Below are 23,402 nucleotides of genomic sequence, written 5' to 3' on the forward strand. Positions count from 1 at the left end.
GGCGCAGAAGCGGAAGCGAAAGCGGAAGCGGCGCGGAGAAGGCGGAGGGAAGATGGCGGCGGCCGCGGCGGCCCCCGAGGACGAGCTGGTCTCGTCGGTGACGCTCTACCGGCGGCGGCCGCGGCTGCTCCGCGGCACCGTGCTGCCCTTCGCCGCCGGCCTCTACCCGGCCTGGCTGTGGCTGTGGGGGCCGCGGCTGTGGGCGGCGGGCGAGGCGGCGGGGCCGCCCGAGGCGGCGCTGCTGGCGCTCGGCGCCATCGCGGCGCTGCAGCTGCTGACGGCGCTGGCCGGGCTCTGGTCCGTGCACGCCGAGTGCGCCCTCAGCTGCGTCAGGGTGAGCGCGGGACAGGGACCGGGACATGGGGCTGAGGGGCTGAGGGTGTTTGGGCTCTGGGGGGATTTGGGGGCTCAGGGGATTTCGGGGAGATTTGGGGGCTGAAGGGGTTCAGGGTTTAAAGGGGGTTTGGGGCATAAATGTATGAAATATAAGCTTATAAGCTAAGTTAAAGAATTCCATAGGAATTGTTAAATATGGGGGTATTGACTATGAGAAATAAGGGGTATTAAATATGGAAGAGTGGGATATTAAAAGGAAAATATTCGGGATGTTAGGAGTGTGAAATGTGTGGTTTTAAAGGAATAAAGTATGGGATATTAAAAATGTAAAATGTGGGATATTAAAGGGATAAAATATGGGTTATTAGAATTGTAAAATGTAGGATATTAAAGGGATAAAATATAGGTTATCCAAAGTATAAATGTGGGGTTTTGGAGCAATAAAAATTGGGATTTTAAAGCGATTGAAAATGGGATTCTAAAGGGATAAAATTTGGAGCACTTGGGGTACAAAGCTGGGATTTTGAAGGGTTAAAAATGGGTTTTTAAGGCAATAAAAAATGGGATTTTTGAGGGGTTTTGAAGGGATTTTCCTGCTGTTTTCTCCCCCAGGAGCCCTGTCCCCAAAAAGCCACCCTGGCCAAGGTGGTGCCAACCCCCAACAATGGCTCTGTGGAACTGGTGCCAATCCACAGGGAGCAGGTGAGGGAATTCCAGGAATTCCGCTGGGATTCATCCCTGGAGACCCAGTGAGCTCAGGGCCATCCAGGTGCGGGATGAAAATCCGGGAATTCCGGTGGGATTTGTCCTGGAAAATCCAATGTGTTCATGGTAGTCCATGGGGGAATGGGAAAATCTGAGAATTCCTTGGGATTTATCCCCGAAAATGGGGAGAACCTGGGAATTCCAGGCAAAACAGCCCTGGAAAACGTTGGGATTTTGGGATTTTTCTCCAGGAGACCCTTGGAAATCTGGGGTTTTTTTTTTCCCTCGTCCAGGCTGGAAATTTTTCCAGGAATGGGAAATTTGGAATTTTTCCCTTTTTTTTTTTTTCCCCAGGGTGAGGATGGGCAGGAAGCGCTGAGCTTTGAGTTCCAGAAGATCAAATATTCCTACGAAATCCATGGAAAAAAGCAATTCCTGCCCGTGGCGTTCCCTGTGGAGCACCCCTTGGGATTCTACCAGAATTCCAGAGGCTTCCAGGAGGAGCAGGAAATCCGGGAGGCCGAGAGGAAATACGGGAATAACAAGTGAGTTTTTCCTGGGGGGAAATCCCGGGAAAAGAGCCCAAAATATTCGGGGAAAAATCCGTAAATATCCTAAAAAAAAAAATAATCCCAAGTGTGCTGGGAAAGTGTTCTTAAAACAGCTCAAATATCCCAGGAAGGTATCCCAAAATATTCTGGGTAAATATTCCAGGAAAACGTCCAAAAATATCCTGGAAAAATATTCTCAAATATCCCAGTGGAATGTGCGAAAATGTAGTGAAATGTGCCAAGAAAATATTCCAGGAAAGCATCTCTAAATATCCCAAAATAGGCTGGAAAATATCCCCAAAATCTGGGATTTTCCTCCCTCCTGGATTTGGGATTTTGGGCTGAGGGGTCTTCTGGGAATGGATCCCAAAAATCCAATTTTTTGTTTAAAATCATCAGGAACGGGGATATTTTGGGTGGAAAAACTGGGATTTTCCAAGGGTTTTCCAAGGATTTTCCTCCTTCCAGGGCAGAAATGGTGGTGCCAGAATTCCTGGAGCTTTTCAAGGAAAGAGCCACGGCTCCGTTCTTCGTTTTCCAGGTAAAAATCGGGAATAAAAACTGTGAAAAATCCCCCAAATCTACTAAAAATGGGAATAAACCCAGGGAAAATTCCCGTTCCTGTGAAAACCGGGGGAATTCATTCTGGGATGGATGGGGCCGGTTTTGGTCCCTTTCTCCCTGGAATTCCAGGAATAATTTTGGTCCCTTTCTCCCTGGGATTTCAGGAATAATTTTGGTCCCTTTCTCCCTAGAATTCCAGGAATAATTTTGGTCCCTTTTCTCCCTGGAATTCCAGGAATAATTTTGGTCCCTTTCTCCCTGGAATTCCAGGAATAATTTTGGTCCCTTTCTCCCTGGAATTCCAGGAATAATTTTGGTCCCTTTCTCCCTGGGATTCCAGGAATAATTTTGGTCCCTTTCTCCCTGGGATTTCAGGAATAATTTTGGTCCCTTTCTCCCTGGAATTCCAGGAATAATTTTGGTCCCTTTCTCCCTGGAATTCCAGGAATAATTTTGGTCCCTTTTCCCCTGGAATTCCAGGAATAATTTTGGTCCCTTTTCCCCTGGGATTTCAGGAATAATTTTGGTCCCTTTTCCCCTGGAATTCCAGGAATAATTTTGGTCCCTTTCTCCCTGGGATTTCAGGAATAATTTTGGTCCCTTTCTCCCTGGGATTTCAGGAATAATTTTGGTCCCTTTCTCCCCTGGAATTCCAGGAATAATTTTGGTCCCTTTCTCCCTGGGATTCCAGGAATAATTTTGGTCCCTTTCTCCCTGGAATTCCAGGAATTCCGGGCCGGGTTGGGATAACCGCCGTCCCTTTTTCCCCGAAATTCTGGGCTGGAATTGCCGGAATCCGGGGCTGCCCTGGCGCAGTCCCAGGCCCACGAGGATTTCTGGAGGATTTTCCCTTTTCTCCCGGAGTTTCCCCCCAATCTCCCCTTGTCTCTTCCCGGCATTCCCGGCATTCCCGTGGTTTTTTCCAGGTGTTCTGCGTGGGGCTGTGGTGCCTGGACGAGTTCTGGTACTACAGCGTCTTCACCCTGTCCATGCTCGTGGCCTTCGAGGCCTCCCTGGTGCAGCAGCAGCTCCGCAACCTCTCCGAGATCCGCAGGATGGGCAACAAGCCCTACATGATCCAGGTGAAATCCCGGAATGCCGAGGCTCCGGGGAAACGCCCGGAATTCCTGGACATTCCCAGTCCGGCTTCCTGGGGCCCTTTGTGGTGGTTTCGCTGCTGAGTTCGGCCCCAAAATGGGGATTTTAGGGGGTTTTAGCCCCTGCATTTTCCTTTTTTTCCTGTGGTTCTTGCGTGGATTCTGTCCCAGGAAATGGGATTTTTGTGGATTTGTGGGGTTTTTGGGATTTTTAGGGGCATTCAGCCCAGTTATCTTCCTGTTTCCTGTGGTTTTTCCACAGATTTTTTTTTTGTCCCAAAATTGAGATTTTTGAGTCTTTTGGTGACTTTTCCTGTTGTTTTCCTGCTGATACTGGCACAAAAACGGGAATTTTTGGGGGACCTTAGGATATTTGGGGGATTTTTTTTTTTTTTCCCCTTTTTCCTGTGGATTTCCCACCAATTCCATCCCAAAACTTGGGGGTTTTTTTGGGAATTCCAGGTCTACAGGAACCGGAAGTGGCGCCCGATTTCCAGCGAGGAGATCATCGCAGGGGACATCGTCTCCATCGGTGAGAACAGGAATTTCCATGGAAAAACGCCCCAAAAACGGGAATTCCCAATGGGAATTGCCACGAGGAGTGTCCTTAAAATGGGAATTTCCACAGAAAACGTCCTGGAAAATGGGATTTTCTTTTAAATGGGAAACGCCCTTAAAATGGGGATTTTCATGGAAAAGTCCCTCGAAAATCGGAATTTCTTCCCTCGTTTCTGTTGGAATGAAATTGAATTTTGAGGGTTTCGATTCTCATTTTCAGGGAAATCCCCTCGGAACTTTCCTGGAGTTCTGGGTTGGACTGGGGTCACTTTGAGGTTTTAGTTGTGGGATTTTCCCCTTTTCTCCTGGAATTCCCGCTTTTCCACCATCCTGCCGTCAAACATTTTAGCTCCCCCAAACCCTAAAATTCCAGGAATTCCAGGGGCCTTTTTTTTGTCCCATATTTTCCCTTCTCCAAACCCTCCTCCTCCAGATCTGGGGCTGGAAAAGTGGGTGGGAAAACGGGAAAACCGTGGGGTTTGGAGTGGGGAAAATGGAAAAACGGATGAGTTTGGCCTGAGAATTTTGGGGATTTTGGGGATTTCTGCCCTCAGGCCGCTCCCCCCAGGAGAATTTGGTGCCCTGTGACCTCCTCCTGCTGCGGGGCCGCTGCGTCGTGGACGAGGCCATGCTGACCGGGGAGTCCGTGCCGCAGATGAAGGTTGGGAAAACCGGGAAAGAAATGGGAAAAACGGGGGGAAAAGTGGGAACTGGGGCGCGGTCCTGGCCAAAATTCCCTGGATCTGTGTCCCTGTTCCTGGCCGGAATTCCCTGGATCCATGTCCGTGTTCCTGGCCGGAATTCCCTGGATCCATGTCCCTGTTCCTGGCTGGATTTCCCTGGATCCCTGCTCCATTCCTGGCCGGAATTCCCTGGATCCATGTCCCTGTTCCTGGCTGGAATTGCCTGGGTCTGTGTCCCCCTTCCTGGCCGGAATTCCCTGGATCCCTGCCCCTGTTCCTGGCTGGAATTCCCTGGATCCATGTCCCTGTTCCTGGCTGGAATTCCCTGGATCCCTGCCCCATTCCCACCCGGAATTCCCGCTGTGTCCCTGTCCCCATTCCCACCCGGAATTCCCGCTGTGTCCCTGTCCCCATTCCTGCTGTGTCCCTGTCCCCGTTCCCACTGGGAATTCCCGCTGTGTCCCGCAGGAGCCGGTGGAGGGGCTGAGCCCCGAGCGCGTGCTGGACGTGGCCGTGGACGGGCGCCTGCACGTCCTGTTCGGGGGCACGCGCGTGATCCAGCACCTGCCGCCGCCGCGCGCCTCGGCCGGCCTCAAACGTGAGCCATTCCCGTCCACCCTGGGATTCCTGCCCGTCCCGGGATTCCTGCTCCCCGGAATTCCCATCCCATCCCGGAATTCCTGCCCGTCCTGGGATTCCTGCCCGTCCCGGGATTCCCACCCGTCCCGGAATTCCTGCCCGTCCCGGGATTCCCAGCCATCCTGGGATTCCTGCCCGTCCTGGGATTCCATCCCATCCTGGGATTCCTGCCCGTTCCGGGATTCCCGCCCGTCACGGGATTCCTGCCTGTCCTGGGATTCCCATCCCAGGATTCCCAGCCCTGGAATTCCCATCCTGGGATTCCCACCCCCTGGAATTCCCATCCTGGCCTTCCCACCCCCCGGAATTCCCACCCTGGAATTCCCTCCCCTGCAATTCCCACCCATCCTGGGATTCCCGCCCCAGGAACATCCCACAGGGACCGTCCTCCAGAGGGAGCAATTCCCACATTCCTGCCCCATATTCCTGGCGATTCCCAGCCCACAATTCCCGCCCTGGAAACGTCCCACAGGGACCGTCCTCCTCAGGGAGCGATTCCCACATTCCTGCCCCAAATTCCTGGGAATTCCCATCCCGCAGTTCCCAGGAGTTCCTTGGGGGTTTCCTGAGGAATTGGTGGGAATTTCCGGAGCGGGTGTCCTGGGGGATTCCCTGGGAATTCCCTGGGGATTCCCTGGGATTTGTTCCCTCCCCAGCTGTGGATAACGGGTGCCTGGCCTACGCCCTCCGCACCGGCTTCAACACCTCCCAGGTGAGCCCGGAATTCCCGGGAATTCCAGGGAACGGGGCTCGGGAGGAGGGAGGAATTGAAGGATTGGGGAGGGTTCCCAAGCTCCAGAGGAATTCCAGGCTTTTCCCAGGGTGGGAGTTCCCGTTCCGTGCTCCTCCGGACAGAATCCCGCGGAATTTTGAAGGAGTTTCCGTGGGATTCCTGACCAAAGCCGGTTTTGCAGGGAAAGCTGCTCCGGACAATCCTGTTTGGGGTGAAGAGGGTCACAGCCAATAACCTGGAGACCTTCATCTTCATCCTCTTCCTCCTCGTCTTCGCCATCGCCGCCGCCGCCTACGTCTGGATCCAGGGTGGGAATCCTGGAATTCTGGGAATTCCGGGAATTCCGGGCTTTGGGGGAGGGATCCCCGGGCGATGTTCCCTGATCCGGACTCCATCTTTATTCACTTTTTTCCCCTAATCCCGTTTTCATCCCATTTTTTCCCTTTCTGATCCCATTTTTCCCCATTGTGATCCCGTTTTCCCCATTTTGATCCCGTTTTCCCGTTGTGATCTCGTTTTTCCCATTTTGATCCCATTTTTTCCCGTTGTGATCCCATTTTCCCCATTTTGATCCCGTTTTTCCCGTTTTGATCCCGTTTTTCCCATTTTGATCCCATTTTCCTGTTTTGATCCCGTTTTCCCTGTTTTGATCCCGTTTTTCCCTTTTTGATCCCGTTTTTTTCCTGTTGTGATCCCATTTTTTTCCCGTTTTGAACCTGTTTTTCCCGTTTTGATCCCGTTTTTCCCCATTGTGACCCCATTTTTCCCCATTTTTTCCCGTTTTTCCCGTTGTGATCCCGTTTTCCCGTTGTGATCCCATTTTTCCCTATTGTGACCCCGTTTTTCCCCCTTTTTGATCCTGTTTTCCCCATTTTGATCCCGTTTTTCCCCATTTTGATCCCGTTTTTCCCGTTGTGACCCCGTTTTGATCCCGTTTTGATCCCGTTTTCCCCGTTTTTTTCGCGTTTTCCCCGTTGTGACCCTGTTTTGATCCCGTTTTTTCCCCGTTTTGATCCCGTTTTTCCCTATTGTGACCCCGTTTTGATCCCGTTTTCCCCATTTTGATCCCGTTTTTCCCATTTTTTTCCCGTTTTCCCTTGGTTCCCAGGCACCAGGGACCCCCGTCGGAACCAGTACCGGCTGTTCCTGGAGTGTGCCCTGATCCTGACGTCCGTGGTGCCCCCCGAGCTGCCCATCGAGCTCTCCCTGGCCGTCAACACCTCCCTGATCGCCCTGGCCAAGCTCTGTGAGGATCCGGGCATTTGGGAACGCTGGGAATGATGGGAACGCTGGGAACGCTGGGAGTGCTGGGAACGCTGGGAATGATGGGAATGCTGGGAACGATGGGAGTGCTGGGAACGCTGGGAATGCTGGGAATGATGGGAACGCTGGGAACGCTGGGAATGATGGGAATGATGGGAGTGCTGGGAATGATGGGAATGCTGGGAACGCTGGGATGGGGCTGGGAACGATGGGAATGCTGGGAATGATGGGAATGCTGGGAATGATGGGAATGATGGGAACGCTGGGAGTGCTGGGAACGCTGGGAATGCTGGGAGTGCTGGGAACGCTGGGAACGCTGGGATGGGGCTGGGAATGATGGGAACGCTGGGAACACTGGGAACACTGGGAATGCTGGGAATGCTGGGAGTGCTGGGAATGATGGGAATGCTGGGAACGCTGGGAATGCTGGGAATGATGGGAATGCTGGGAATGCTGGGAGTGCTGGGAATGATGGGATGGGGCTGGGCTGGCAGGAGACGGGGAGGGACCGGGTCCCCGTGGGGATTTTTTTTAAATTTTAATTTATTTTTGGGGATTTCTTTAAAACATTTCCCGCCAGGATCCTCAATTTCCCCCCAAATCCCTGATTTCCCCATAGCATTCCCATTTTTCCCCCCAAATCCCCATTTTTCCCCCCAGATTCTCGGTTTTTCCCCCAGAATCCCCATTTTTCCCCTCAGAATCCCCATTTTTCCCCCAGAATCCCCATTTTTCCCCCAGAATCCCCATTTTTCCCCCCAAATCCCCATTTTCCCCCCAAATCCCCATTTTTCCCCCCAGAATCCCCATTTTTCCCCCCAAATCCCCATTTTTCCCCCCAAATCCCCATTTTTCCCCCCAAAATCCCCATTTTTCCCCCCAGAATCCCCGTTTTTCCCCCCAGCATTCCCGTTTTTCCCCCCAAATCCCCGTTTTTCCCCCCAAAATCCCCATTTTTCCCCTCAGAATCCCCGTTTTTTCCCCCAAATCCCCATTTTTCCCCCCCCAAATCCCCATTTTTCCCCCCAAATCCCCATTTTCCCCCAGCATTCCCATTTTTCCCCCCAAATCCCCATTTTTCCCCCCAAATCCCCATTTTCCCCCCCAAATCCCCAATTTTTCCCCCAAATTCCCGTTTTTCCCCCCAAATCCCCATTTTCCCCCCAAATCCCCATTTTTCCCCCCAAATCCCCATTTTTCCCCCCAGAATCCCAATTTTTCCCCAGCATTCCCGTTTTTCCCCCTGCCCAGACGTGTACTGCACGGAGCCGTTCCGCATCCCCTTCGCGGGGAAGGTCCAGGTTTGCTGCTTCGACAAGACCGGGACCCTGACCAGCGAGCACCTGGTGGTGCGGGGCGTGGCCGGGCTCAGGTGGGTCCCAGCCCCGGATCCCACCTGGGAATTCCATGGGAGAGCGATGGGAGCCTTGGCAGGGCACGGGAGGGGCTGGAAATGCAGAATTCCCAAAAAAAACCCAAAAAAAATCGCCCAAGGTCTTCAGAAAATCCTTGCAAAATCCTGGTGAGAAATAAAGAAAGGAACTCCACCAAAATCGGTCTGAAAGATCTTGCCAAGAAAGATCAGTGAAAAAGTGAAGAAAATTGTCAGAAAATCCCACAAAATCTTGCAAAAAAATCCCACAAAACCTTCCAAAAAAATCTCACAAAATCTTCCAAAAAAAATCTCACAAATTCTTCCAAAAAAATCCAAAAAAATCCCACAAAACCTTCCAAAAAAATCTCACAAAATCTTCCAAAAAAATCTCACAAAATCTTCCAAAAAAAATCCCCAAAAAATCCCACAAAACCTTCCAAAAAAATCTCACAAAATCTTCCAGAAAAAATCCCACAAAATCCTGGCAAGAAATAAAAAAAGGAACTCCACCAAAATCAATCTAAAGGATCTTGCCAAGAAAGATCAATGAAAAAGCGCAGAAAATTCTCACAAAATCCCACAAAACCTTCCAAAAAAATCTCACAAGATCTTCCAAAAAAAATCCCAAAAAAACCCCCACAAAACCTTCCAAAAAAATCTCACAAAATCTTCCAAACAAACCCCAAAAAAACCCCACAAGGTCTTCAGAAAATCCTCGCAAAATCCCGGCAAGAAATAAAGAAAGGAACTCCACCAAAATCAGTCGAAAAGATCTTTCCAAGAAAGATCAATGGAAAAGTGAAGAAAATTGTCACAAAATCTCACAAAATCTTCCAAAAAAAGTCCCAAAAAATCCCACAAAATCTTCCAAAAAAATCTCACAAAATCTTCCAAAAAAATCCCCCAAAAATCCCACAAAACCTTCCAAAAAAATCTCACAAAATCTTCCAGAAAAAATCCCACAAAATCCTGGCAAGAAATAAAAAAAGGAACTCCACCAAAATCACTCTAAAAGATCTTTCCAAAAAGGATCAATGAAAAAGCCCAGAAAATTGTCACAAAATCCCACAAAATCTTCAAAAAAAAATCTCACAAAATTTTGCAAAAAAATCCCAAAAAAATCCCACAAAACCTTCCAAAAAAATCTCACAAAATTTTCCAAAAAATTTCCCAAAAAATCCTCCCAAAAGTCCCACAAAATCCCAACAAAATATCACCCAAATATTTGGGGCTATTTTGTGAGGATTTTGTGCAAAGATTTTGGGGGATTTTTCATGGTTTTTGTGGAGATTTTGGGGGATTTTTTGATGGTTTTTGTGGAGATTTTGTGGGATTTTTTTTGTGGGATTTTGTGGCTGGATCTCATGGAATTCTTTGTGTATTTTTAGGTGTAATTTTTTTGCTTTTTGTGGGGGTTTTTTGATGCCTTTTTGTGGGATTTTTTTGTGATGCCTTTTTGTTGGATTTTCATGGGATTTTATGGCTGGATCTTGTGGAATTCTTTGTGTATTTTTAGGTGTAATTTTTTTGCTTTTTGTGGGGTTTTTTTGTGATGCCTTTTTGTGGGGTTTTTTTGTGGGATTTTATGGCTGGATCTTGTGGAATTCTTTGTGTATTTTTAGGTGTAATTTTTTTGCTTTTTGTGGGGATTTTTTGTGGGATTTTTATGGGATTTTGTGGCTGGATCTTGTGGAATTCTTTGCGTATTTTTAGGGAGAATTTTTTTGTATTTTTAGGGAGGATTTTTTTGCTTTTTGTGGGGTTTTTTTGTGGGATTTTTTGTGGGATTTTGTGGCTGGATCTCGTGGAATTCTTTGTGTATTTTTAGGGGGAATTTTTTTGCTCTTTGTGGGATTTTTTGTGATGATTTTTTGTGGGATTTTGTGGCTGAATCTCGTGGAATTCTTTGTGTATTTTTAGGTGTAATTTTTTTGCTTTTTGTGGGGTTTTTTTGTGATGCCCTTTTTGCGGGGTTTTTTTTGTGATGCCTTTTTGCGGGGTTTTTTTTGTGATGCCTTTTTGTGGGGTTTTTTTGATGCCTTTTTGTGGGATTTTCATGGGATTTTGTGGCTGGATCTCGTGGAATTCTGTGTACTTTTAGGGGGAATTTTTTGTATTTTTAGGGGGAATTTTTTGGTATTTTTAGGTGTAATTTTTTTGCTTTTTGTGGGATTTTTTGTGATGCCCTTTTGTGGGGTTTTTTTGTGATGCCCTTTTGTGGGGTTTTTTGTGATGCCTTTTTGCGGGGTTTTTTTGTGATGCCTTTTCGTGGGATTTTCATGGGATTTTATGGCTGGGTCTCGTGGAATTCTTTGTGCATTTTTAGGGGGAATTTTTTGTATTTTTAGGGGGAATTTTTTGGTATTTTTAGGTGTAATTTTTTTGTTTTTTGTGGGATTTTTTGTGATGCCTTTTTGTGGGGTTTTTTCGTGATGCCTTTTTGCGGGGTTTTTTTGTGATGCCTTTTTGTGGGTTTTTTTGTGATGCCCTTTTGCGGGGTTTTTTTGTGATGCCTTTTTGTGGGGTTTTTTGTGGGATTTTGTGTCTGGATCCTGTGGAATTCTTTGTGTATTTTTAGGTGTAATTTTTTTGCTTTTTGTGGGGTTTTTTGTGATGCCTTTTTGCGGGGTTTTTTTGCGAGATTTTGTGGCTGGATCTTGTGGAATTCTTTGTGTACTTTTAGGTGTAATTTTTTTGCTTTTTGCGGGGTTTTTTTGTGATGCCTTTTTGTGGGGTTTTTTTGTGATGCCTTTTTGTGGGGTTTTTTTGATGCCTTTTTGTGGGATTTTCATGGGATTTTGTGGCTGAATCTCGTGGAATTCTTTGTGTATTTTTAGGGGGAATTTTTTGTATTTTTAGGGGGAATTTTTTGGTATTTTTAGGTGTAATTTTTTTGTTTTTTGTGGGATTTTTTGTGATGCCTTTTTGCGGGGTTTTTTTGTGATGCCCTTTTGTGGGATTTTATGGCTGGATCTTGTAGAATTCTTTGTGTATTTTAGGTGTAATTTTTTTGCTTTTTGTGGGGTTTTTTTGTGATGCCTTTTTGTGGGGTTTTTTGTGGGATTTTGTGGCTGGATCCTGTGGAATTCTTTGTGTATTTTTAGGGGGAATTTTTTTTTTGCTTTTTGTGGGGATTTTTTGTAGGATTTTCATGGGATTTTATGGCTGGGTCTTGTGGAATTCTTTGTGTATTTTTAGGGGGAATTTTTTTGTATTTTTAGGGAGGATTTTTTTGCTTTTTGTGGGGTTTTCATGGGATTTTATGGCTGGGTCTCGTGGAATTCTTTGTGTACTTTTATGGGGAATTTTTTGTATTTTTAGGGGGAATTTTTTGGTATTTTTAGGTGTAATTTTTTTGTTTTTTGTGGGATTTTTTGTGATTCCCTTTTTGCGGGGTCTCCCCGCAGGCAGGGCCGGGAGGTGCTGCCGGTGTCGGAGCTGCCGCTGGAGACGCACCGCGCCATCGCCTGCTGCCACTCCCTGGTGCAGCTGGAGGACGGCAGCATCGTGGGCGACCCCCTGGAGAAGGCCATGCTGGCGGCCGTGGACTGGACCCTGACCCGAGGTAAATCCCAAAAAATCCCGTTTTCCCGGGATTCTGGGGCGTTCCGGGCGGGAAAAGCTCAAAAAAAACAGCTTGGGGGGAAAAGCGGTCGTGGGTTGCTGCGAAAAAAATCCCTCCCAAATAATCTCATAGAATGTTTAAAAATCCACAAAATCCCCACAAAAGAAACTCCACAGAATCCCTGCAGAATTCCCACGAAAAATCTCAAAATCCCCACAAAAATCTCAAAATCCTCACAAAAATCTCAAAGTCAAAATCCCCACAAAAAAAAAAAAAAAAAAGCTCCGCAGAATCCCTGCGGAAAATCCCACAGAATTCCCACCAAAAAAATCTCAAAATCCTCACAAAAATCTGAAAGTCAAAAATCTCAAAATCCCCACAAAAAACTCCACAGAAAATCCCACAGAATTCCCACGAAAAAACCTCAAAATCCTCACAAAAATGTCAAAATCCCCACAAAAAAAAAAAACTCCACAGAATCCCTGCAGAAAATCCCACAGAATTCCCACGAAAAAATCTCAAAATCCTCACAAAAATCTCAAAGTCAAAATCCCCACAAAAAGCTCCACAGAATCCCTGCAGAAAACCCTACAGAATTCTGACGAAACAATCTCAAAATCCTCACAAAAATCTCAAAATCCCCACAAAAAAAAAACTCCGCAGAATCCCTGCAGAAAATCCCACAGAATTCCCACGAAAAATCTCAAAGTCAAAATCCTCAAAACCCCCTCAAAAAGCTCCACAGAATCCCTGCAGAAAACCCTACAGAATTCCCACAAAAAAACCTTAAAATCCTCACAAAAATCTCAAAGTCAAAATCCTCAAAATCCCCACAAAGAAACTCCACAGAATCCCTGCAGAATTCCCACGAAAAATCTCAAAATCCTCACAAAAATGTCAAAATCCCCACAAAAAAAAAAACTCCACAGAATCCCTGCAGAAAATCCCACAGAATTCCCACGAAAAAATCTCAAAATCCTCACAAAAATCTCAAAGTCAAAATCCCCACAAAAAGCTCCACAGAATCCCTGCAGAAAACCCTACAGAATTCCCACGAAAAAACCTCAAAATCCTCACAAAAATCGCAAAATCCCCACAAAAAAAAAACTCCACAGAATCCCTGCGGGAAACCCCACAGAATTCCCACAAAAAATCTCAAAATCCTCATAAAAATCTCAAAATCCCCACCAAAAAAAACTCTGCAGAATCCCTGCAGAAAATCCCACAGAATTCCCACGAAAAATCTCAAAGTTAAAATCCTCAAAATTCCCACAAAAAGCTCCACAGAATCCCTGCAGAAAACCCTACAGAATTCCCACAAAAAAACCTCAAAATCCTCACAAAAATCGCAAAATCCCCACAAAAAAAAAACTCCACAGAATCCCTGCGGGAAACCCCACAGAATTCCCACAAAAAAATCTTAAAATCCTCACAAAAATCTCAAAATCCTCACAAAAATCTCAAAATCCTCACAAAAAAAAAACTCCACAGAATCCCTGCAGAAAATCCCACAGAATTCCCACAAAAAAATCTCAAGATCCTCACAAAAATCTCAAAATCCCTACAAAAATCTCAAAATCCTCACAAAAAAATCTCAAAGTCAAAATCCTCAAAACCCCCACAAAAAGCTCCACAGAAAATCCCTACAAAAATTCCTACAAAAATCCCCCCAAATTCTCTCAAAATCCCCCCCCCCTCAAAAAAAAAAAAAAAAATCACAAATTTCTCACCGAAATCCCCCTGAATTCCACCTAAAATTGGCCAGAATTCCGACAAATTCCCACCAAACTCACCCCAAATTCCCCCTTTTTTTTCCCCCCCACCCCGTTCCCAACTCGCCCTTTCAGGATTTCCCGATTTCCTTTGTTTCCAGATGAGAAAGTTTTCCCGAGGAGTCTAAAAACTCCGGGAATGAGAATTCACCAGCGCTTTCATTTCTCCAGTGCCCTGAAGAGGATGGCGGTGCTGGCGTCGCTGGAGAGCGGCTCCGGAGAAACGCGGTACCTGGCGGCCGTCAAGGGCGCTCCCGAGACCCTGCACGCCATGGTGAGGGGAAAACGGGGCGAAAAACGGGGAAAACGGGAAAAATGGGAATGCTGGGAGTGCTCCCGAGACCCTGCACGCCATGGTGAGGGGGGAAATGGGGCGAAAAACGGGGAAAATGGGAAAAAACAGGGATTTGGGAATGCTGGGAGTGCTCCCGAGACCCTGCACGCCATGGTGAGGGGGGAAATGGGGCGAAAAATGGGGAAAATGGGAAAAATGGGAATGCTGGGAGTGCTCCCGAGACCCTGCACGCCATGGTGAGGGGGGAAATGGGGTGAAAAATGGGGAAAATGGGAAAATACGGGAAAATGGGAATGCTGGGAGTGCTCCCGAGACCCTGCACGCCATGGTGAGGGGGGAAACGGGGCGAAAAACAGGGAAAATGGGAAAATACGGGAAAAATGGGAAAAATGGGAGTGCTCCCGAGACCCTGCACGCCATGGTGAGGGGGGAAATGGGGCGAAAAACGGGGAAAATGGGAAAAATGGGAGTCTGGGAATGCTGGGGAGACCCTGCACGCCATGGTGAGGGGAGAAAATGGGGGGAAAAAACGGGGAAAATGGGAAAAATGGGGATTTGGGAGTGCTCCCGAGACCCTGCACGCCATGGTGAGGGGAAAAATGGGGGGAAAAACGGGGAAAATGGGAAAAACGGGAATGCTGGGAGTGCTCCCGAGACCCTGCACGCCATGGTGAGGGGGAAAAATGGGGGGAAAAACGGGGAAAATGGGAAAAAATGGGAAAAATGGGGATTTGGGAATGCTCCCGAGACCCTGCACGCCATGGTGAGGGGGAAATGGGGCGAAAAACGGGGAAAATGGGAAAATACGGGAAAATGGGAATGCTGGGAGTGCTCCCGAGACCCTGCACGCCATGGTGAGGGGGGAAATGGGGGGAAAAATGGGGAAAATGGGAAAAATGGGAAAAATGGGAGTGCTCCCGAGACCCTGCACGCCATGGTGAGGGGGGAAATGGGGCGAAAAACGGGGAAAATGGGAAAAATGGGAGTCTGGGAATGCTGGGGAGACCCTGCACGCCATGGTGAGGGGAGAAAATGGGGGGAAAAACGGGGAAAATGGGAAAAATGGGAGTCTGGGAATGCTGGGGAGACCCTGCACGCCATGGTGAGGGGGGAAAACGGGGCGGAAAACGGGAAAAATGGGAGTCTGGGAATGCTCCCAAGACCCTGCACACCATGGTGAGGGGAAAAATGGGGGGAAAAACGGGGAAAATGGGAAAAATGGGGATTTGGGAATGCTGGGGAGACCCTGCACGCCATGGTGAGGGCAAAACGGGGGGAAAAAATGGGGAAAATATGGGAAAAACGGGGATTTGGGAATGCTGGGAGCCCCAAACGGCCGCCCTGCGCTGAGGGGAAATGGGCCCAGGGCATGCAGGAAGGGGAAATTCCAGGGAAAAGCAGGGATTTGGGAATGCCGGGAGCTCCAAGTGGCTGTGCCCAGGCCCCGTGGTGAGGGCGGAATTCCAGGGTAAAACTGGGAAATCTGGGAATGTTGGGAGATCGGGGAGATGGAAGTGGGGGGATGGCTGTAAATTCCAATGGAATTCCCTCGAATTCCGCACAGACTCTCCCAAATCCCTCCCTCCCCCCTCAGATCTCCTCATTTTTCCCCCGTTTTCCCCCAAAACCCCCCGGAATTCCCCACTCAGGGAACATTTTCCGTGTTTCCTCAGCTGTCCCAGTGTCCCAGCGACTACCACGAGATCCATCGGGAATTCTCCCACGAGGGCGCGCGGGTCCTGGCCCTGGGCTACAAAGAGCTGGGAGCCCTGAGCCACCAGCAGGTGAAAAAATGGGGGAAAAACACCCGGAATTCCAGGCCTGGAGATGCCGGGAGAGAGGCTGGGAAAAGGAGAGGTGGTGGGTTTTTATTTTAGGGTGGAATTTGGGGGTTTTGGGGACTTTTTCCCAGGGAAATTTCCCATTCCTGAGCCGCTTCAGAGCATCCCAAAGGAATTTTTTCCCAAGGAAATTTCCCTTTTTCTTCGGGGAGTTTGGGACCACTCCGAGCTTTTAGGAGCACCAGACTCATTCCAAGGGATGCTCCAAATTCCGGGGATCACCGGTGGGAGGGGGAATTTGGCCTTTGAAGGGGTTTGGGGATGCTGAATCCGGGGTTTTGCCGTCCAAAAGGTGCGGGAGATGAAGAGGGAATCCCTGGAATGTGACCTGAGATTTGTGGGGTTCATCCTGGTCTCGTCCCCACTCAAAGCCGACTCCAAGGCCGTGATCCGGGAGATCCAGAGCGCCTCCCACCGTGTGAGGAACGACGGGAATTCCCGGATTCCGGGGAAAGGGGAGAAAACCGGGAATCACCCGAGGGGTGGGAGGGAGGGGAAAACCGGGAATTTCCAAGGTGGAAAGTGGGAAAATCCCAGACTGGAAACTGGGAAATTGCAGTCTGAGAACACTGGGAAAATCTCAAGTGGAAAATGGGGAAAATCCAAGGCTGGGAGCTGGGAAAATTCCAGATTGAAAGTGGGAAAATTCCAGGAGAGGAATGGGGAGAAATCCCCAGTGGGAAAGGGGAAAGCCGCCGGGTCTGAGGGGGCTCCCAGCCCCAATCCAGGCTGGAATTTCTCCGGGAATGCCGGATCACAGGTGGTGATGATCACGGGGGACAGCCCGCTGACCGCCTGCCACGTGGCGCGGGAGCTGCACTTCCTGCAGAAGGAGCGGATCCTGATCCTGCAGCCCCCGGAGCAGCCCGGTACCGCCGGCAGCAAAACACGGGAATGAACACGGGAATGGCCCTGGGAATGTGGGAATGAACACGGGAATGGCCCCGGGAATGTGGGAATGAACATGGGAATGGCCCCGGGAATGAACACGGGAATGGCCCCGGGAATGAACATGGGAATGGCCCCGGGAATGTGGGAATGAACGCGGGAATGGCCCTGGGAATGAACACGGGAATGGCCCTGGGAATGACCATGGGAATGACCCTGGGAATGTGGGAATGAACATGGGAATGACCCTGGGAATGAACACGGGAATGGCCCTGGGAATGTGGGAATGAACACGGGAATGACCCCGGGAATGACGGGGGACTCGGGGGTTTGAGGAGTCTGGGGAGCTGGGGTGGGATTGGGAATGGGATCAGGAATGCCGGGGGTTTCTGGGATCCCGGATTTGAAGGGTCCAGGAGCTGGGAGCAGAGCTGTGGATCGGGAATGGGATCAGGAATGGGATCAGGAATGCCGGGGGTTCAGGGATCCCGGATTTGAAGGACCTGGGAGCAGAGCTGTGGATTGGGGCTGGGATCTGGAATGGAATGGGATCGGGAATGGGATCGGGAATGGGATCAGGAATGCCGGGGGTTCAGGGATCCCGGATTTGAAGGATCTGGGAACTGGGGCCAGAGCTGTGGATCAGGAATGGGATCAGGAATGGGATCAGGAATGCCAGGGGGTTCTGGGATCCCGGATTTGAAGGATCTGGGAACTGGGGGCAGAGCTGTGGATCAGGGCTGGGATCAGGAATGGGATCAGGAATGGGATCAGGAATGCTGGCGGGTTCTGGGATCCCGGATTTGAAGGATCTGGGATCTGGGGGCAGAGCTGTGGATCGGGGCTGGGATCAGGAATGGGATCAGGAATGGGATCAGGAGTGGGATCAGGAATGCCAGGGGGTTCTGGGATCCCGGATTTGAAGGATCTGGGGGCAGAGCTGTGGATCGGGGCTGGGATCAGGAATGGAATGGGATCAGGAATGGGATCAGGAATGCTGGCGGGTTCTGGGATCCCGGATTTGAAGGATCTGGGAGCAGAGCTGTGGATCAGGGCTGGAACCCCCCTGCCATCCCCCCATTCCCGCAGGGCTGCCCTGGCAGTGGCGCTCCCGGGACGGCTCCGTGGCTCTGCCGGCGCTCCCGGATTCCCTGCGGGATCTGACCGGGCCCTTCGAGCTGTGCCTGACCGGGGAGGGGCTGGAGCAGCTGCGGCTGCGGGACCGGGAGCGGCTCCTGCGCCTCATCCCCCACGTCCGCGTCTTCGCCCGGGTGGCGCCCAAGCAGAAGGTGAGGAGGGGGTGGGAACGGGAATTCCTGGATTTGGGATCTCCAGGAACGTGGGGATGGCCCTGGGGTGAGCCCGGGCAGTCTGGAGCTCGTCCCGGCTCTGAATTCCTGGGATTTTGTGGGTTTGGGAATGGGGGGATGGCCCAGGATCCTACAGAATCCTGAGCCTCTTCCAGCCCTGAATTCCCGGAATTCTGAGCCTTTTGGGATTTTTTCCCGCTTTTTTCCGGGCAGGAATTTGTGATCACGGCACTGAAGAGCCTGGGCTACTGCACCCTGATGTGCGGCGACGGCACCAACGACGTGGGAGCGCTCAAACACGCCGACGTGGGTGAGCCCGGAATTCCCGGAATTCCCGAGATTCACCCCAAATCCCAACCCCAGCCAGGCCGCTCCCAGCGTTTCCCAGCTCTTGGGAGCCGGGAAAGGGAAAAAAGAGGGAATTTCAGGTTTTCCTGGGGGTTTTTCCCTTGCTTTTTTCTCTGTGCCTTTCCCATTTTCCCCTTGTTCTTTCCTGTGGGTTTTCCCTGTTTTTTTCCCCTTTTTTTTCCATTTTTTCCCCTGATTTTCCCTGGTTTTTCCCTGTTTTTTTTCCCCATTTTTTTCCATTTTTTCCCCTGATTTTCCCTGTTTTTTCCCTGGTTTTCCCTAATTTATCCCAATTTTTTTTCCTTGATTTGCCCCCAAATTTTCCCTGATTTGCCTCCAAATTTTCCCTGATTTGCCCCCAAATTTCCCTGATTTTCCCCCAAATTTCCCTCTTTTCCCCCCGATTTCTCTCTGTTTCCCCCGATTTCTGTTTCCCCCTGATTTCCCCTTATTTTCCCCTGATTTCCCCCCAAATTTCCCCCGATTTCTCCCCATTTTCCCCTGCCCAGGTGTGGCCCTGCTGGCCAACGCTCCGGAGCGCGTTCCCGAGCGGAAGCGGCGGCCCCGGGAGGGCGTTGGGGACAGCAGGGCCGGAATTCCCGCCGGGAATGTCAAGCCCTCGTCCCGAGGGGCCAAGCAGCGGCTCCTGGCGCAGCGGGAGGAGCAGCTGGCCGTGCACAGGGTGGGAATTCCCGGGGATCCCGGGGGTTTCAGCCCTGGCACCGAGTCGGGAATCGGGATTGAGCCCGGAATTTGCAGCCCTGGGAGCGGGGGGATTTAGGGAATGGGAATGCTGGGATGGTTGGGGTGGGGATGGATCCCATCCCGGTGCTGTCCTAATCTGTGGGCGGGGAGCTTCCCAAAATTCCAGGGGGATCCTGTGGGAAAAGGGAGGGAATCCTAATGGGAAAAGGGATAACGTGGGATAAATCCAGGAATTCTGGAGGCGGGAAGTGACCTAAAACCAGGGAATAAACCCTGGAATTCTGGGGGCTGGAAGGGACCTGAGATCTGGGGTGAACAGGGAATAAATCCTGGAATTCCGGAGTTGGGAAGGCACCTCCAACCCCACCACCCCAGATCCCAAACTCCAAGCTCTTTTCCCTCTGGATTTGCGCGGAGTTGGAGCGCGATTTCTGGCCCTCCCGCGTGATTTTGGGTTTTTTGGGTTTTTTGGGAATGTCCAATCCCGCAGGAGCGGCTGAGCCAGGTGCTGAGGGACCTGGAAGAGGAGAGGGCGCCCGTGGTGAAGCTGGGGGACGCCAGCATCGCCGCCCCCTTCACCTCCAAGCTCTCCTCCATCCAGTGCAGTGAGTGCCCGGGAACAGCGGGAAAAACCGGGAATGGGACGGGAATGGGACGGGAATGGGACGGGAATGGGACGGGAATGGGACGGGGATGGGACGGGGATGGGATGGGAATGGGACGGGAATGGGATGGGAATGGGATGGGGATGGGATGGGAATGGGATGGGAATGGGATGGGAATGGGACGGGGATGGGATGGGGATGGGATGGGAATGGGATGGAATGGGACGGGAATGGGACGGGAATGGGATGGGAATGGGATGGGAATGGGATGGAATGGGATGGAATGGGATGGGAATGGGATGGGAATGGGATGGGGATGGGACGGGAATGGGATGGGAATGGGACGGGAATGGGACGGGGATGGGACGGGAATGGGATGGGAATGGGATGGAATGGGATGGAATGGGATGGGAATGGGATGGGAATGGGATGGGGATGGGACGGGAATGGGATGGAATGGGACGGGAATGGGATGGGGATGGGATGGGGATAGGATGGGAATGGGATGGGAATGGGATGGGAATGGGACGGGAATGGGATGGGATGGGAGGAGACCCCAAATTGAACACCCCCGAGCTCAGAATTGCCAAGATGTGGAGCTGTGAGCTCGGGGTTGGGGCTCACGGTCGTCCTTGGTCTCATCCCGAGCACTCCTGAGCCCATCCCATCCCCACACCCCCAACTCCCGCCTGCTGTTCCCGTTTTCCCCCTGGCATTCCCGGGTTCCTGAGCCCCGGAATTCCCGTTTCTCCCCCTCCCAGTCTGCCACGTGATCAAGCAGGGCCGCTGCACGCTGGTGACCACGCTGCAGATGTTCAAGATCCTGGCTCTGAACGCGCTGGTGCTGGCCTACAGCCAGAGCGTGCTCTTCCTGCAGGGCGTCAAGTTCAGCGACCTGCAGGCCACGCTGCAGGGGCTGCTCCTGGCCGGCTGCTTCCTCTTCATCTCCCGGTCCAAGGTGGGCATTCCCGGGAAAAAACGGGGGGCAGGCTACGGAGAAATCCAAAAACAGTCACCAAAAAATCCAAAAAATAAAAAAAAAAAATTCCCAAAATAGAAAAAAAACCCAAAAAATCCCCAAAACAAAAAAATCCCCAAAAAAGACAAAAAAAAACCCGTTTGGGATTTCATTCCTGTTTTTTCCAGCCCCTGAAGACGCTTTCCAAGGAGAGGCCCCTTCCCAACATTTTCAACCTGTACACGGTGCTGACGGTGCTGCTGCAGTTCCTGGTGCATTTCCTGAGCCTCGTGTTCCTCTACCAGGAAGCTCAGGCCCGCAGCGAGCCCAGGTGAGAGGCCCCGATCCCGGAAAATTCCCAAACAATTCGGATCCCGGAAAATTCCTAAAGGATTCCGGGATTGAACAAAAAATTTCCAGGGTTTCCCCCGCAGTTCCTGCCACCCCAGCATCCCCTGACCCCATCAAAATCACTCCAATGAGCATTTCCTGTGGGAATTCCATCCCAAGGAATTCCGACGGATGAAAAACCCCAAATCCTCCAGGATTTTATCCATTCCCATGGATAAAAAAAACCCAAAAAACCAAAAAAAAAAAATTCCCGTTTTTCCGCTCCCAGCCCATTTCAGACCCAATGCTACCCCTCTAACAGCCGGGATTTTTTGGGGAGCGGGTCCTGGGTGGGTCCCGGTGCTGATCCCGGTTTCCCGGGGCAGGGAGGAGGAGTTTGTGGATCTGAGCCGCGAGTTCGAGCCCTCGCTGGTGAACAGCACCGTGTACCTGCTGGCCATGGCCATGCAGACGGCCACCTTCGCCATCAACTACAAGGTGGGAAACATTCCCGGAATGTTCCCGTTTTCCCCGCTTCCCTGCCTTCCAAAGGTGGGAAATATTCCCAGAATATTCCTATTTTCCCCGCTTCTCTGCCCTCCAAAGGTGGGAAATATTCCCAGAATGTTCCTGTTTTCCCCGCTTCCCCTGCCTTCCCCAAGGTGGGAAACCCGCAATGTTCCCCTTCCCACACTTTTCCCTGCTTTTCCCCATTTTTCTCCACATTTTTCCCAATTTCTGTTCCCCGGTGCCATCAAACCCCATTGTACGGCCCCAAAGCCTCTGGGAATCAGCTCCCAGTGCCCTCCCAGTACAAACCAGTGCATCCCAATGCCCTCCCAGTGCCCCCCAGTGTATCCCAGTGTATCCCAGTGCCCCCCAGTCCATCCCAGTGCCCCCCAGTCCATCCCAGTACCCTCCCAGTGCCCCCCAGTCCATCCCAGTGCCCCCCAGTGTATCCCAGTGCCCCCCAGTCCATCCCAGTGCCCCCCAGTCCATCCCAGTGTATCCCAGTGCCCTCCCAGTGCCCCCCAGTGCCCTCCCAGTGCCCCCCAGTGCCCTCCCAGTGCCCGCCCCCGGCCCATCCCGGTTGCTGTTCCCAGGGCCAGCCCTTCATGGAGAGCCTCCTGCAGAACCGGGCGCTGCTCTGGGCGCTGCTGCTCTCGGCCTCGGCCGTGCTGGGGCTGCTCAGCGGCGCCTGCCCCGAGCTCAACCTCGGCTTCGGCCTCGTCGAGATCCCCGCGGAGGTGGGAGCCCCAAATTCCCAAATTCCCAAATTCCATGGGGGGGATTCTTACAGGGAGGGGGCTCCAAGATTCCTGCCCTGCTGAGACCCCAGTTCCAGGGGGAAATCCCAACATTCCGGGGAAAATTCCTGAATTCCAAGGGAAATCCCAACATTCCAGGGGGAAATCCTGACATTCTGGGGGAAATCCCAACATTCCAGAGGGAAATCCCAACATTCCAGAGGGAAATCCCAACATTCCGGGGAAAATTCCTGAATTCCAAGGGAAATCCCAGTATTCCAAGGGAAATCCCAATATTCCAGGGGGAAATCCTGACATTCTGGGGGAAATCCCAGCATTCCAGAGGGAAATCCCAGCATTCCAGGGGGAAATCCCAACATTCGTGGGGATATGGGAGTTGTCCCTGCCTGTGGGTTGGGGTGGCATTTGGGGAGCCCCATTCCCGCCAGGAACATTCCGGAATCCCCAGGGATTTGGGGTGGGATCGGTGGCCCCGTTCCCGTGGGGAATCCCGGAATTCGCAGGGGTCGGGATGCGGGGGCGGAGGTGGGGATGGGCTCCGGGGCCGGTTCCCGCCCGGAACGTTCCGGAATCCCCTCGTTCCCAGTTCCGGCTGCTGATCCTGGCGGTGCTGGCGGCCGATTTCCTGCTGGCCTTTTCCGTGGATCGGCTCCTGCAGCTCCTGCTGGGCAGCTCCCGCCTCCGAGTGCCTTCCTGAGCCCCCGGCGCTCCCGGAGACCCCAAAAACCCCAGGATCATGGAATTCCACACCCCTCGGAGAAGGCGGATCCCAGATTTTTAACGTCGTCTCAGCAGCTTTCAGGAGTTCCCAGAATTCCCCAGAGTTTCTTGGAATTTCCCAGGATTTTCCGAAATTTACCCGAGAATTTTTTTTGGAATTTGGCAATGGAAAAAAAAAAAATCCTGATCAAGGCTGTTTTTTTTTTTTTGGAAAGAGTTTGGAATTGTCTTTACTGGGAGAAAAAAAAAAATGGGAATGGTGGGAAGTAAAAATATTACGGATTTAGGGGCTG

General features: G+C 51.0%; 1 protein-coding gene and 1 long non-coding RNA gene across 3 annotated transcripts; both read left to right on the forward strand.

Moving 5' to 3' along the window:
- The first annotated feature begins 9 nt into the window (after positions 1-9).
- ATP13A1 (ATPase 13A1) lies at positions 10-23,300 on the forward strand. The gene is made up of 26 exons (XM_071419010.1): positions 10-334; positions 949-1,038; positions 1,396-1,586; positions 2,061-2,133; positions 3,083-3,238; positions 3,716-3,785; positions 4,366-4,472; positions 4,963-5,092; positions 5,790-5,845; positions 6,048-6,174; positions 6,975-7,112; positions 8,381-8,501; positions 11,912-12,069; positions 13,943-14,115; positions 15,810-15,920; positions 16,270-16,395; positions 16,738-16,846; positions 17,955-18,154; positions 18,389-18,485; positions 19,033-19,205; positions 19,719-19,833; positions 20,595-20,791; positions 20,980-21,122; positions 21,508-21,619; positions 22,225-22,368; positions 22,976-23,300. Exons 1-26 carry the CDS (start codon positions 53-55, stop codon positions 23,084-23,086), a joined length of 3,510 nt encoding a protein of 1,169 aa, XP_071275111.1. The 5' UTR covers positions 10-52; the 3' UTR covers positions 23,087-23,300.
- LOC139585947 (uncharacterized) lies at positions 9,804-11,497 on the forward strand. Of its 2 annotated transcripts, none has more exons than XR_011677401.1 (3): positions 9,804-10,424; positions 10,606-10,726; positions 11,146-11,497. It is a non-coding gene; the product is annotated as an uncharacterized lncRNA (long non-coding RNA). The 2 variants fall into 2 exon arrangements; XR_011677402.1 differs by having other exon boundaries at positions 10,628-10,726.
- Positions 23,301-23,402: the final 102 nt, after the last annotated feature.

The sequence above is a fragment of the Agelaius tricolor genome, unplaced genomic scaffold, assembly GCF_023055355.1.
Source record: "Agelaius tricolor isolate 1412-34295 unplaced genomic scaffold, bAgeTri1.0.p SCAF_97, whole genome shotgun sequence".
NCBI lineage: Eukaryota > Metazoa > Chordata > Aves > Passeriformes > Icteridae > Agelaius > Agelaius tricolor.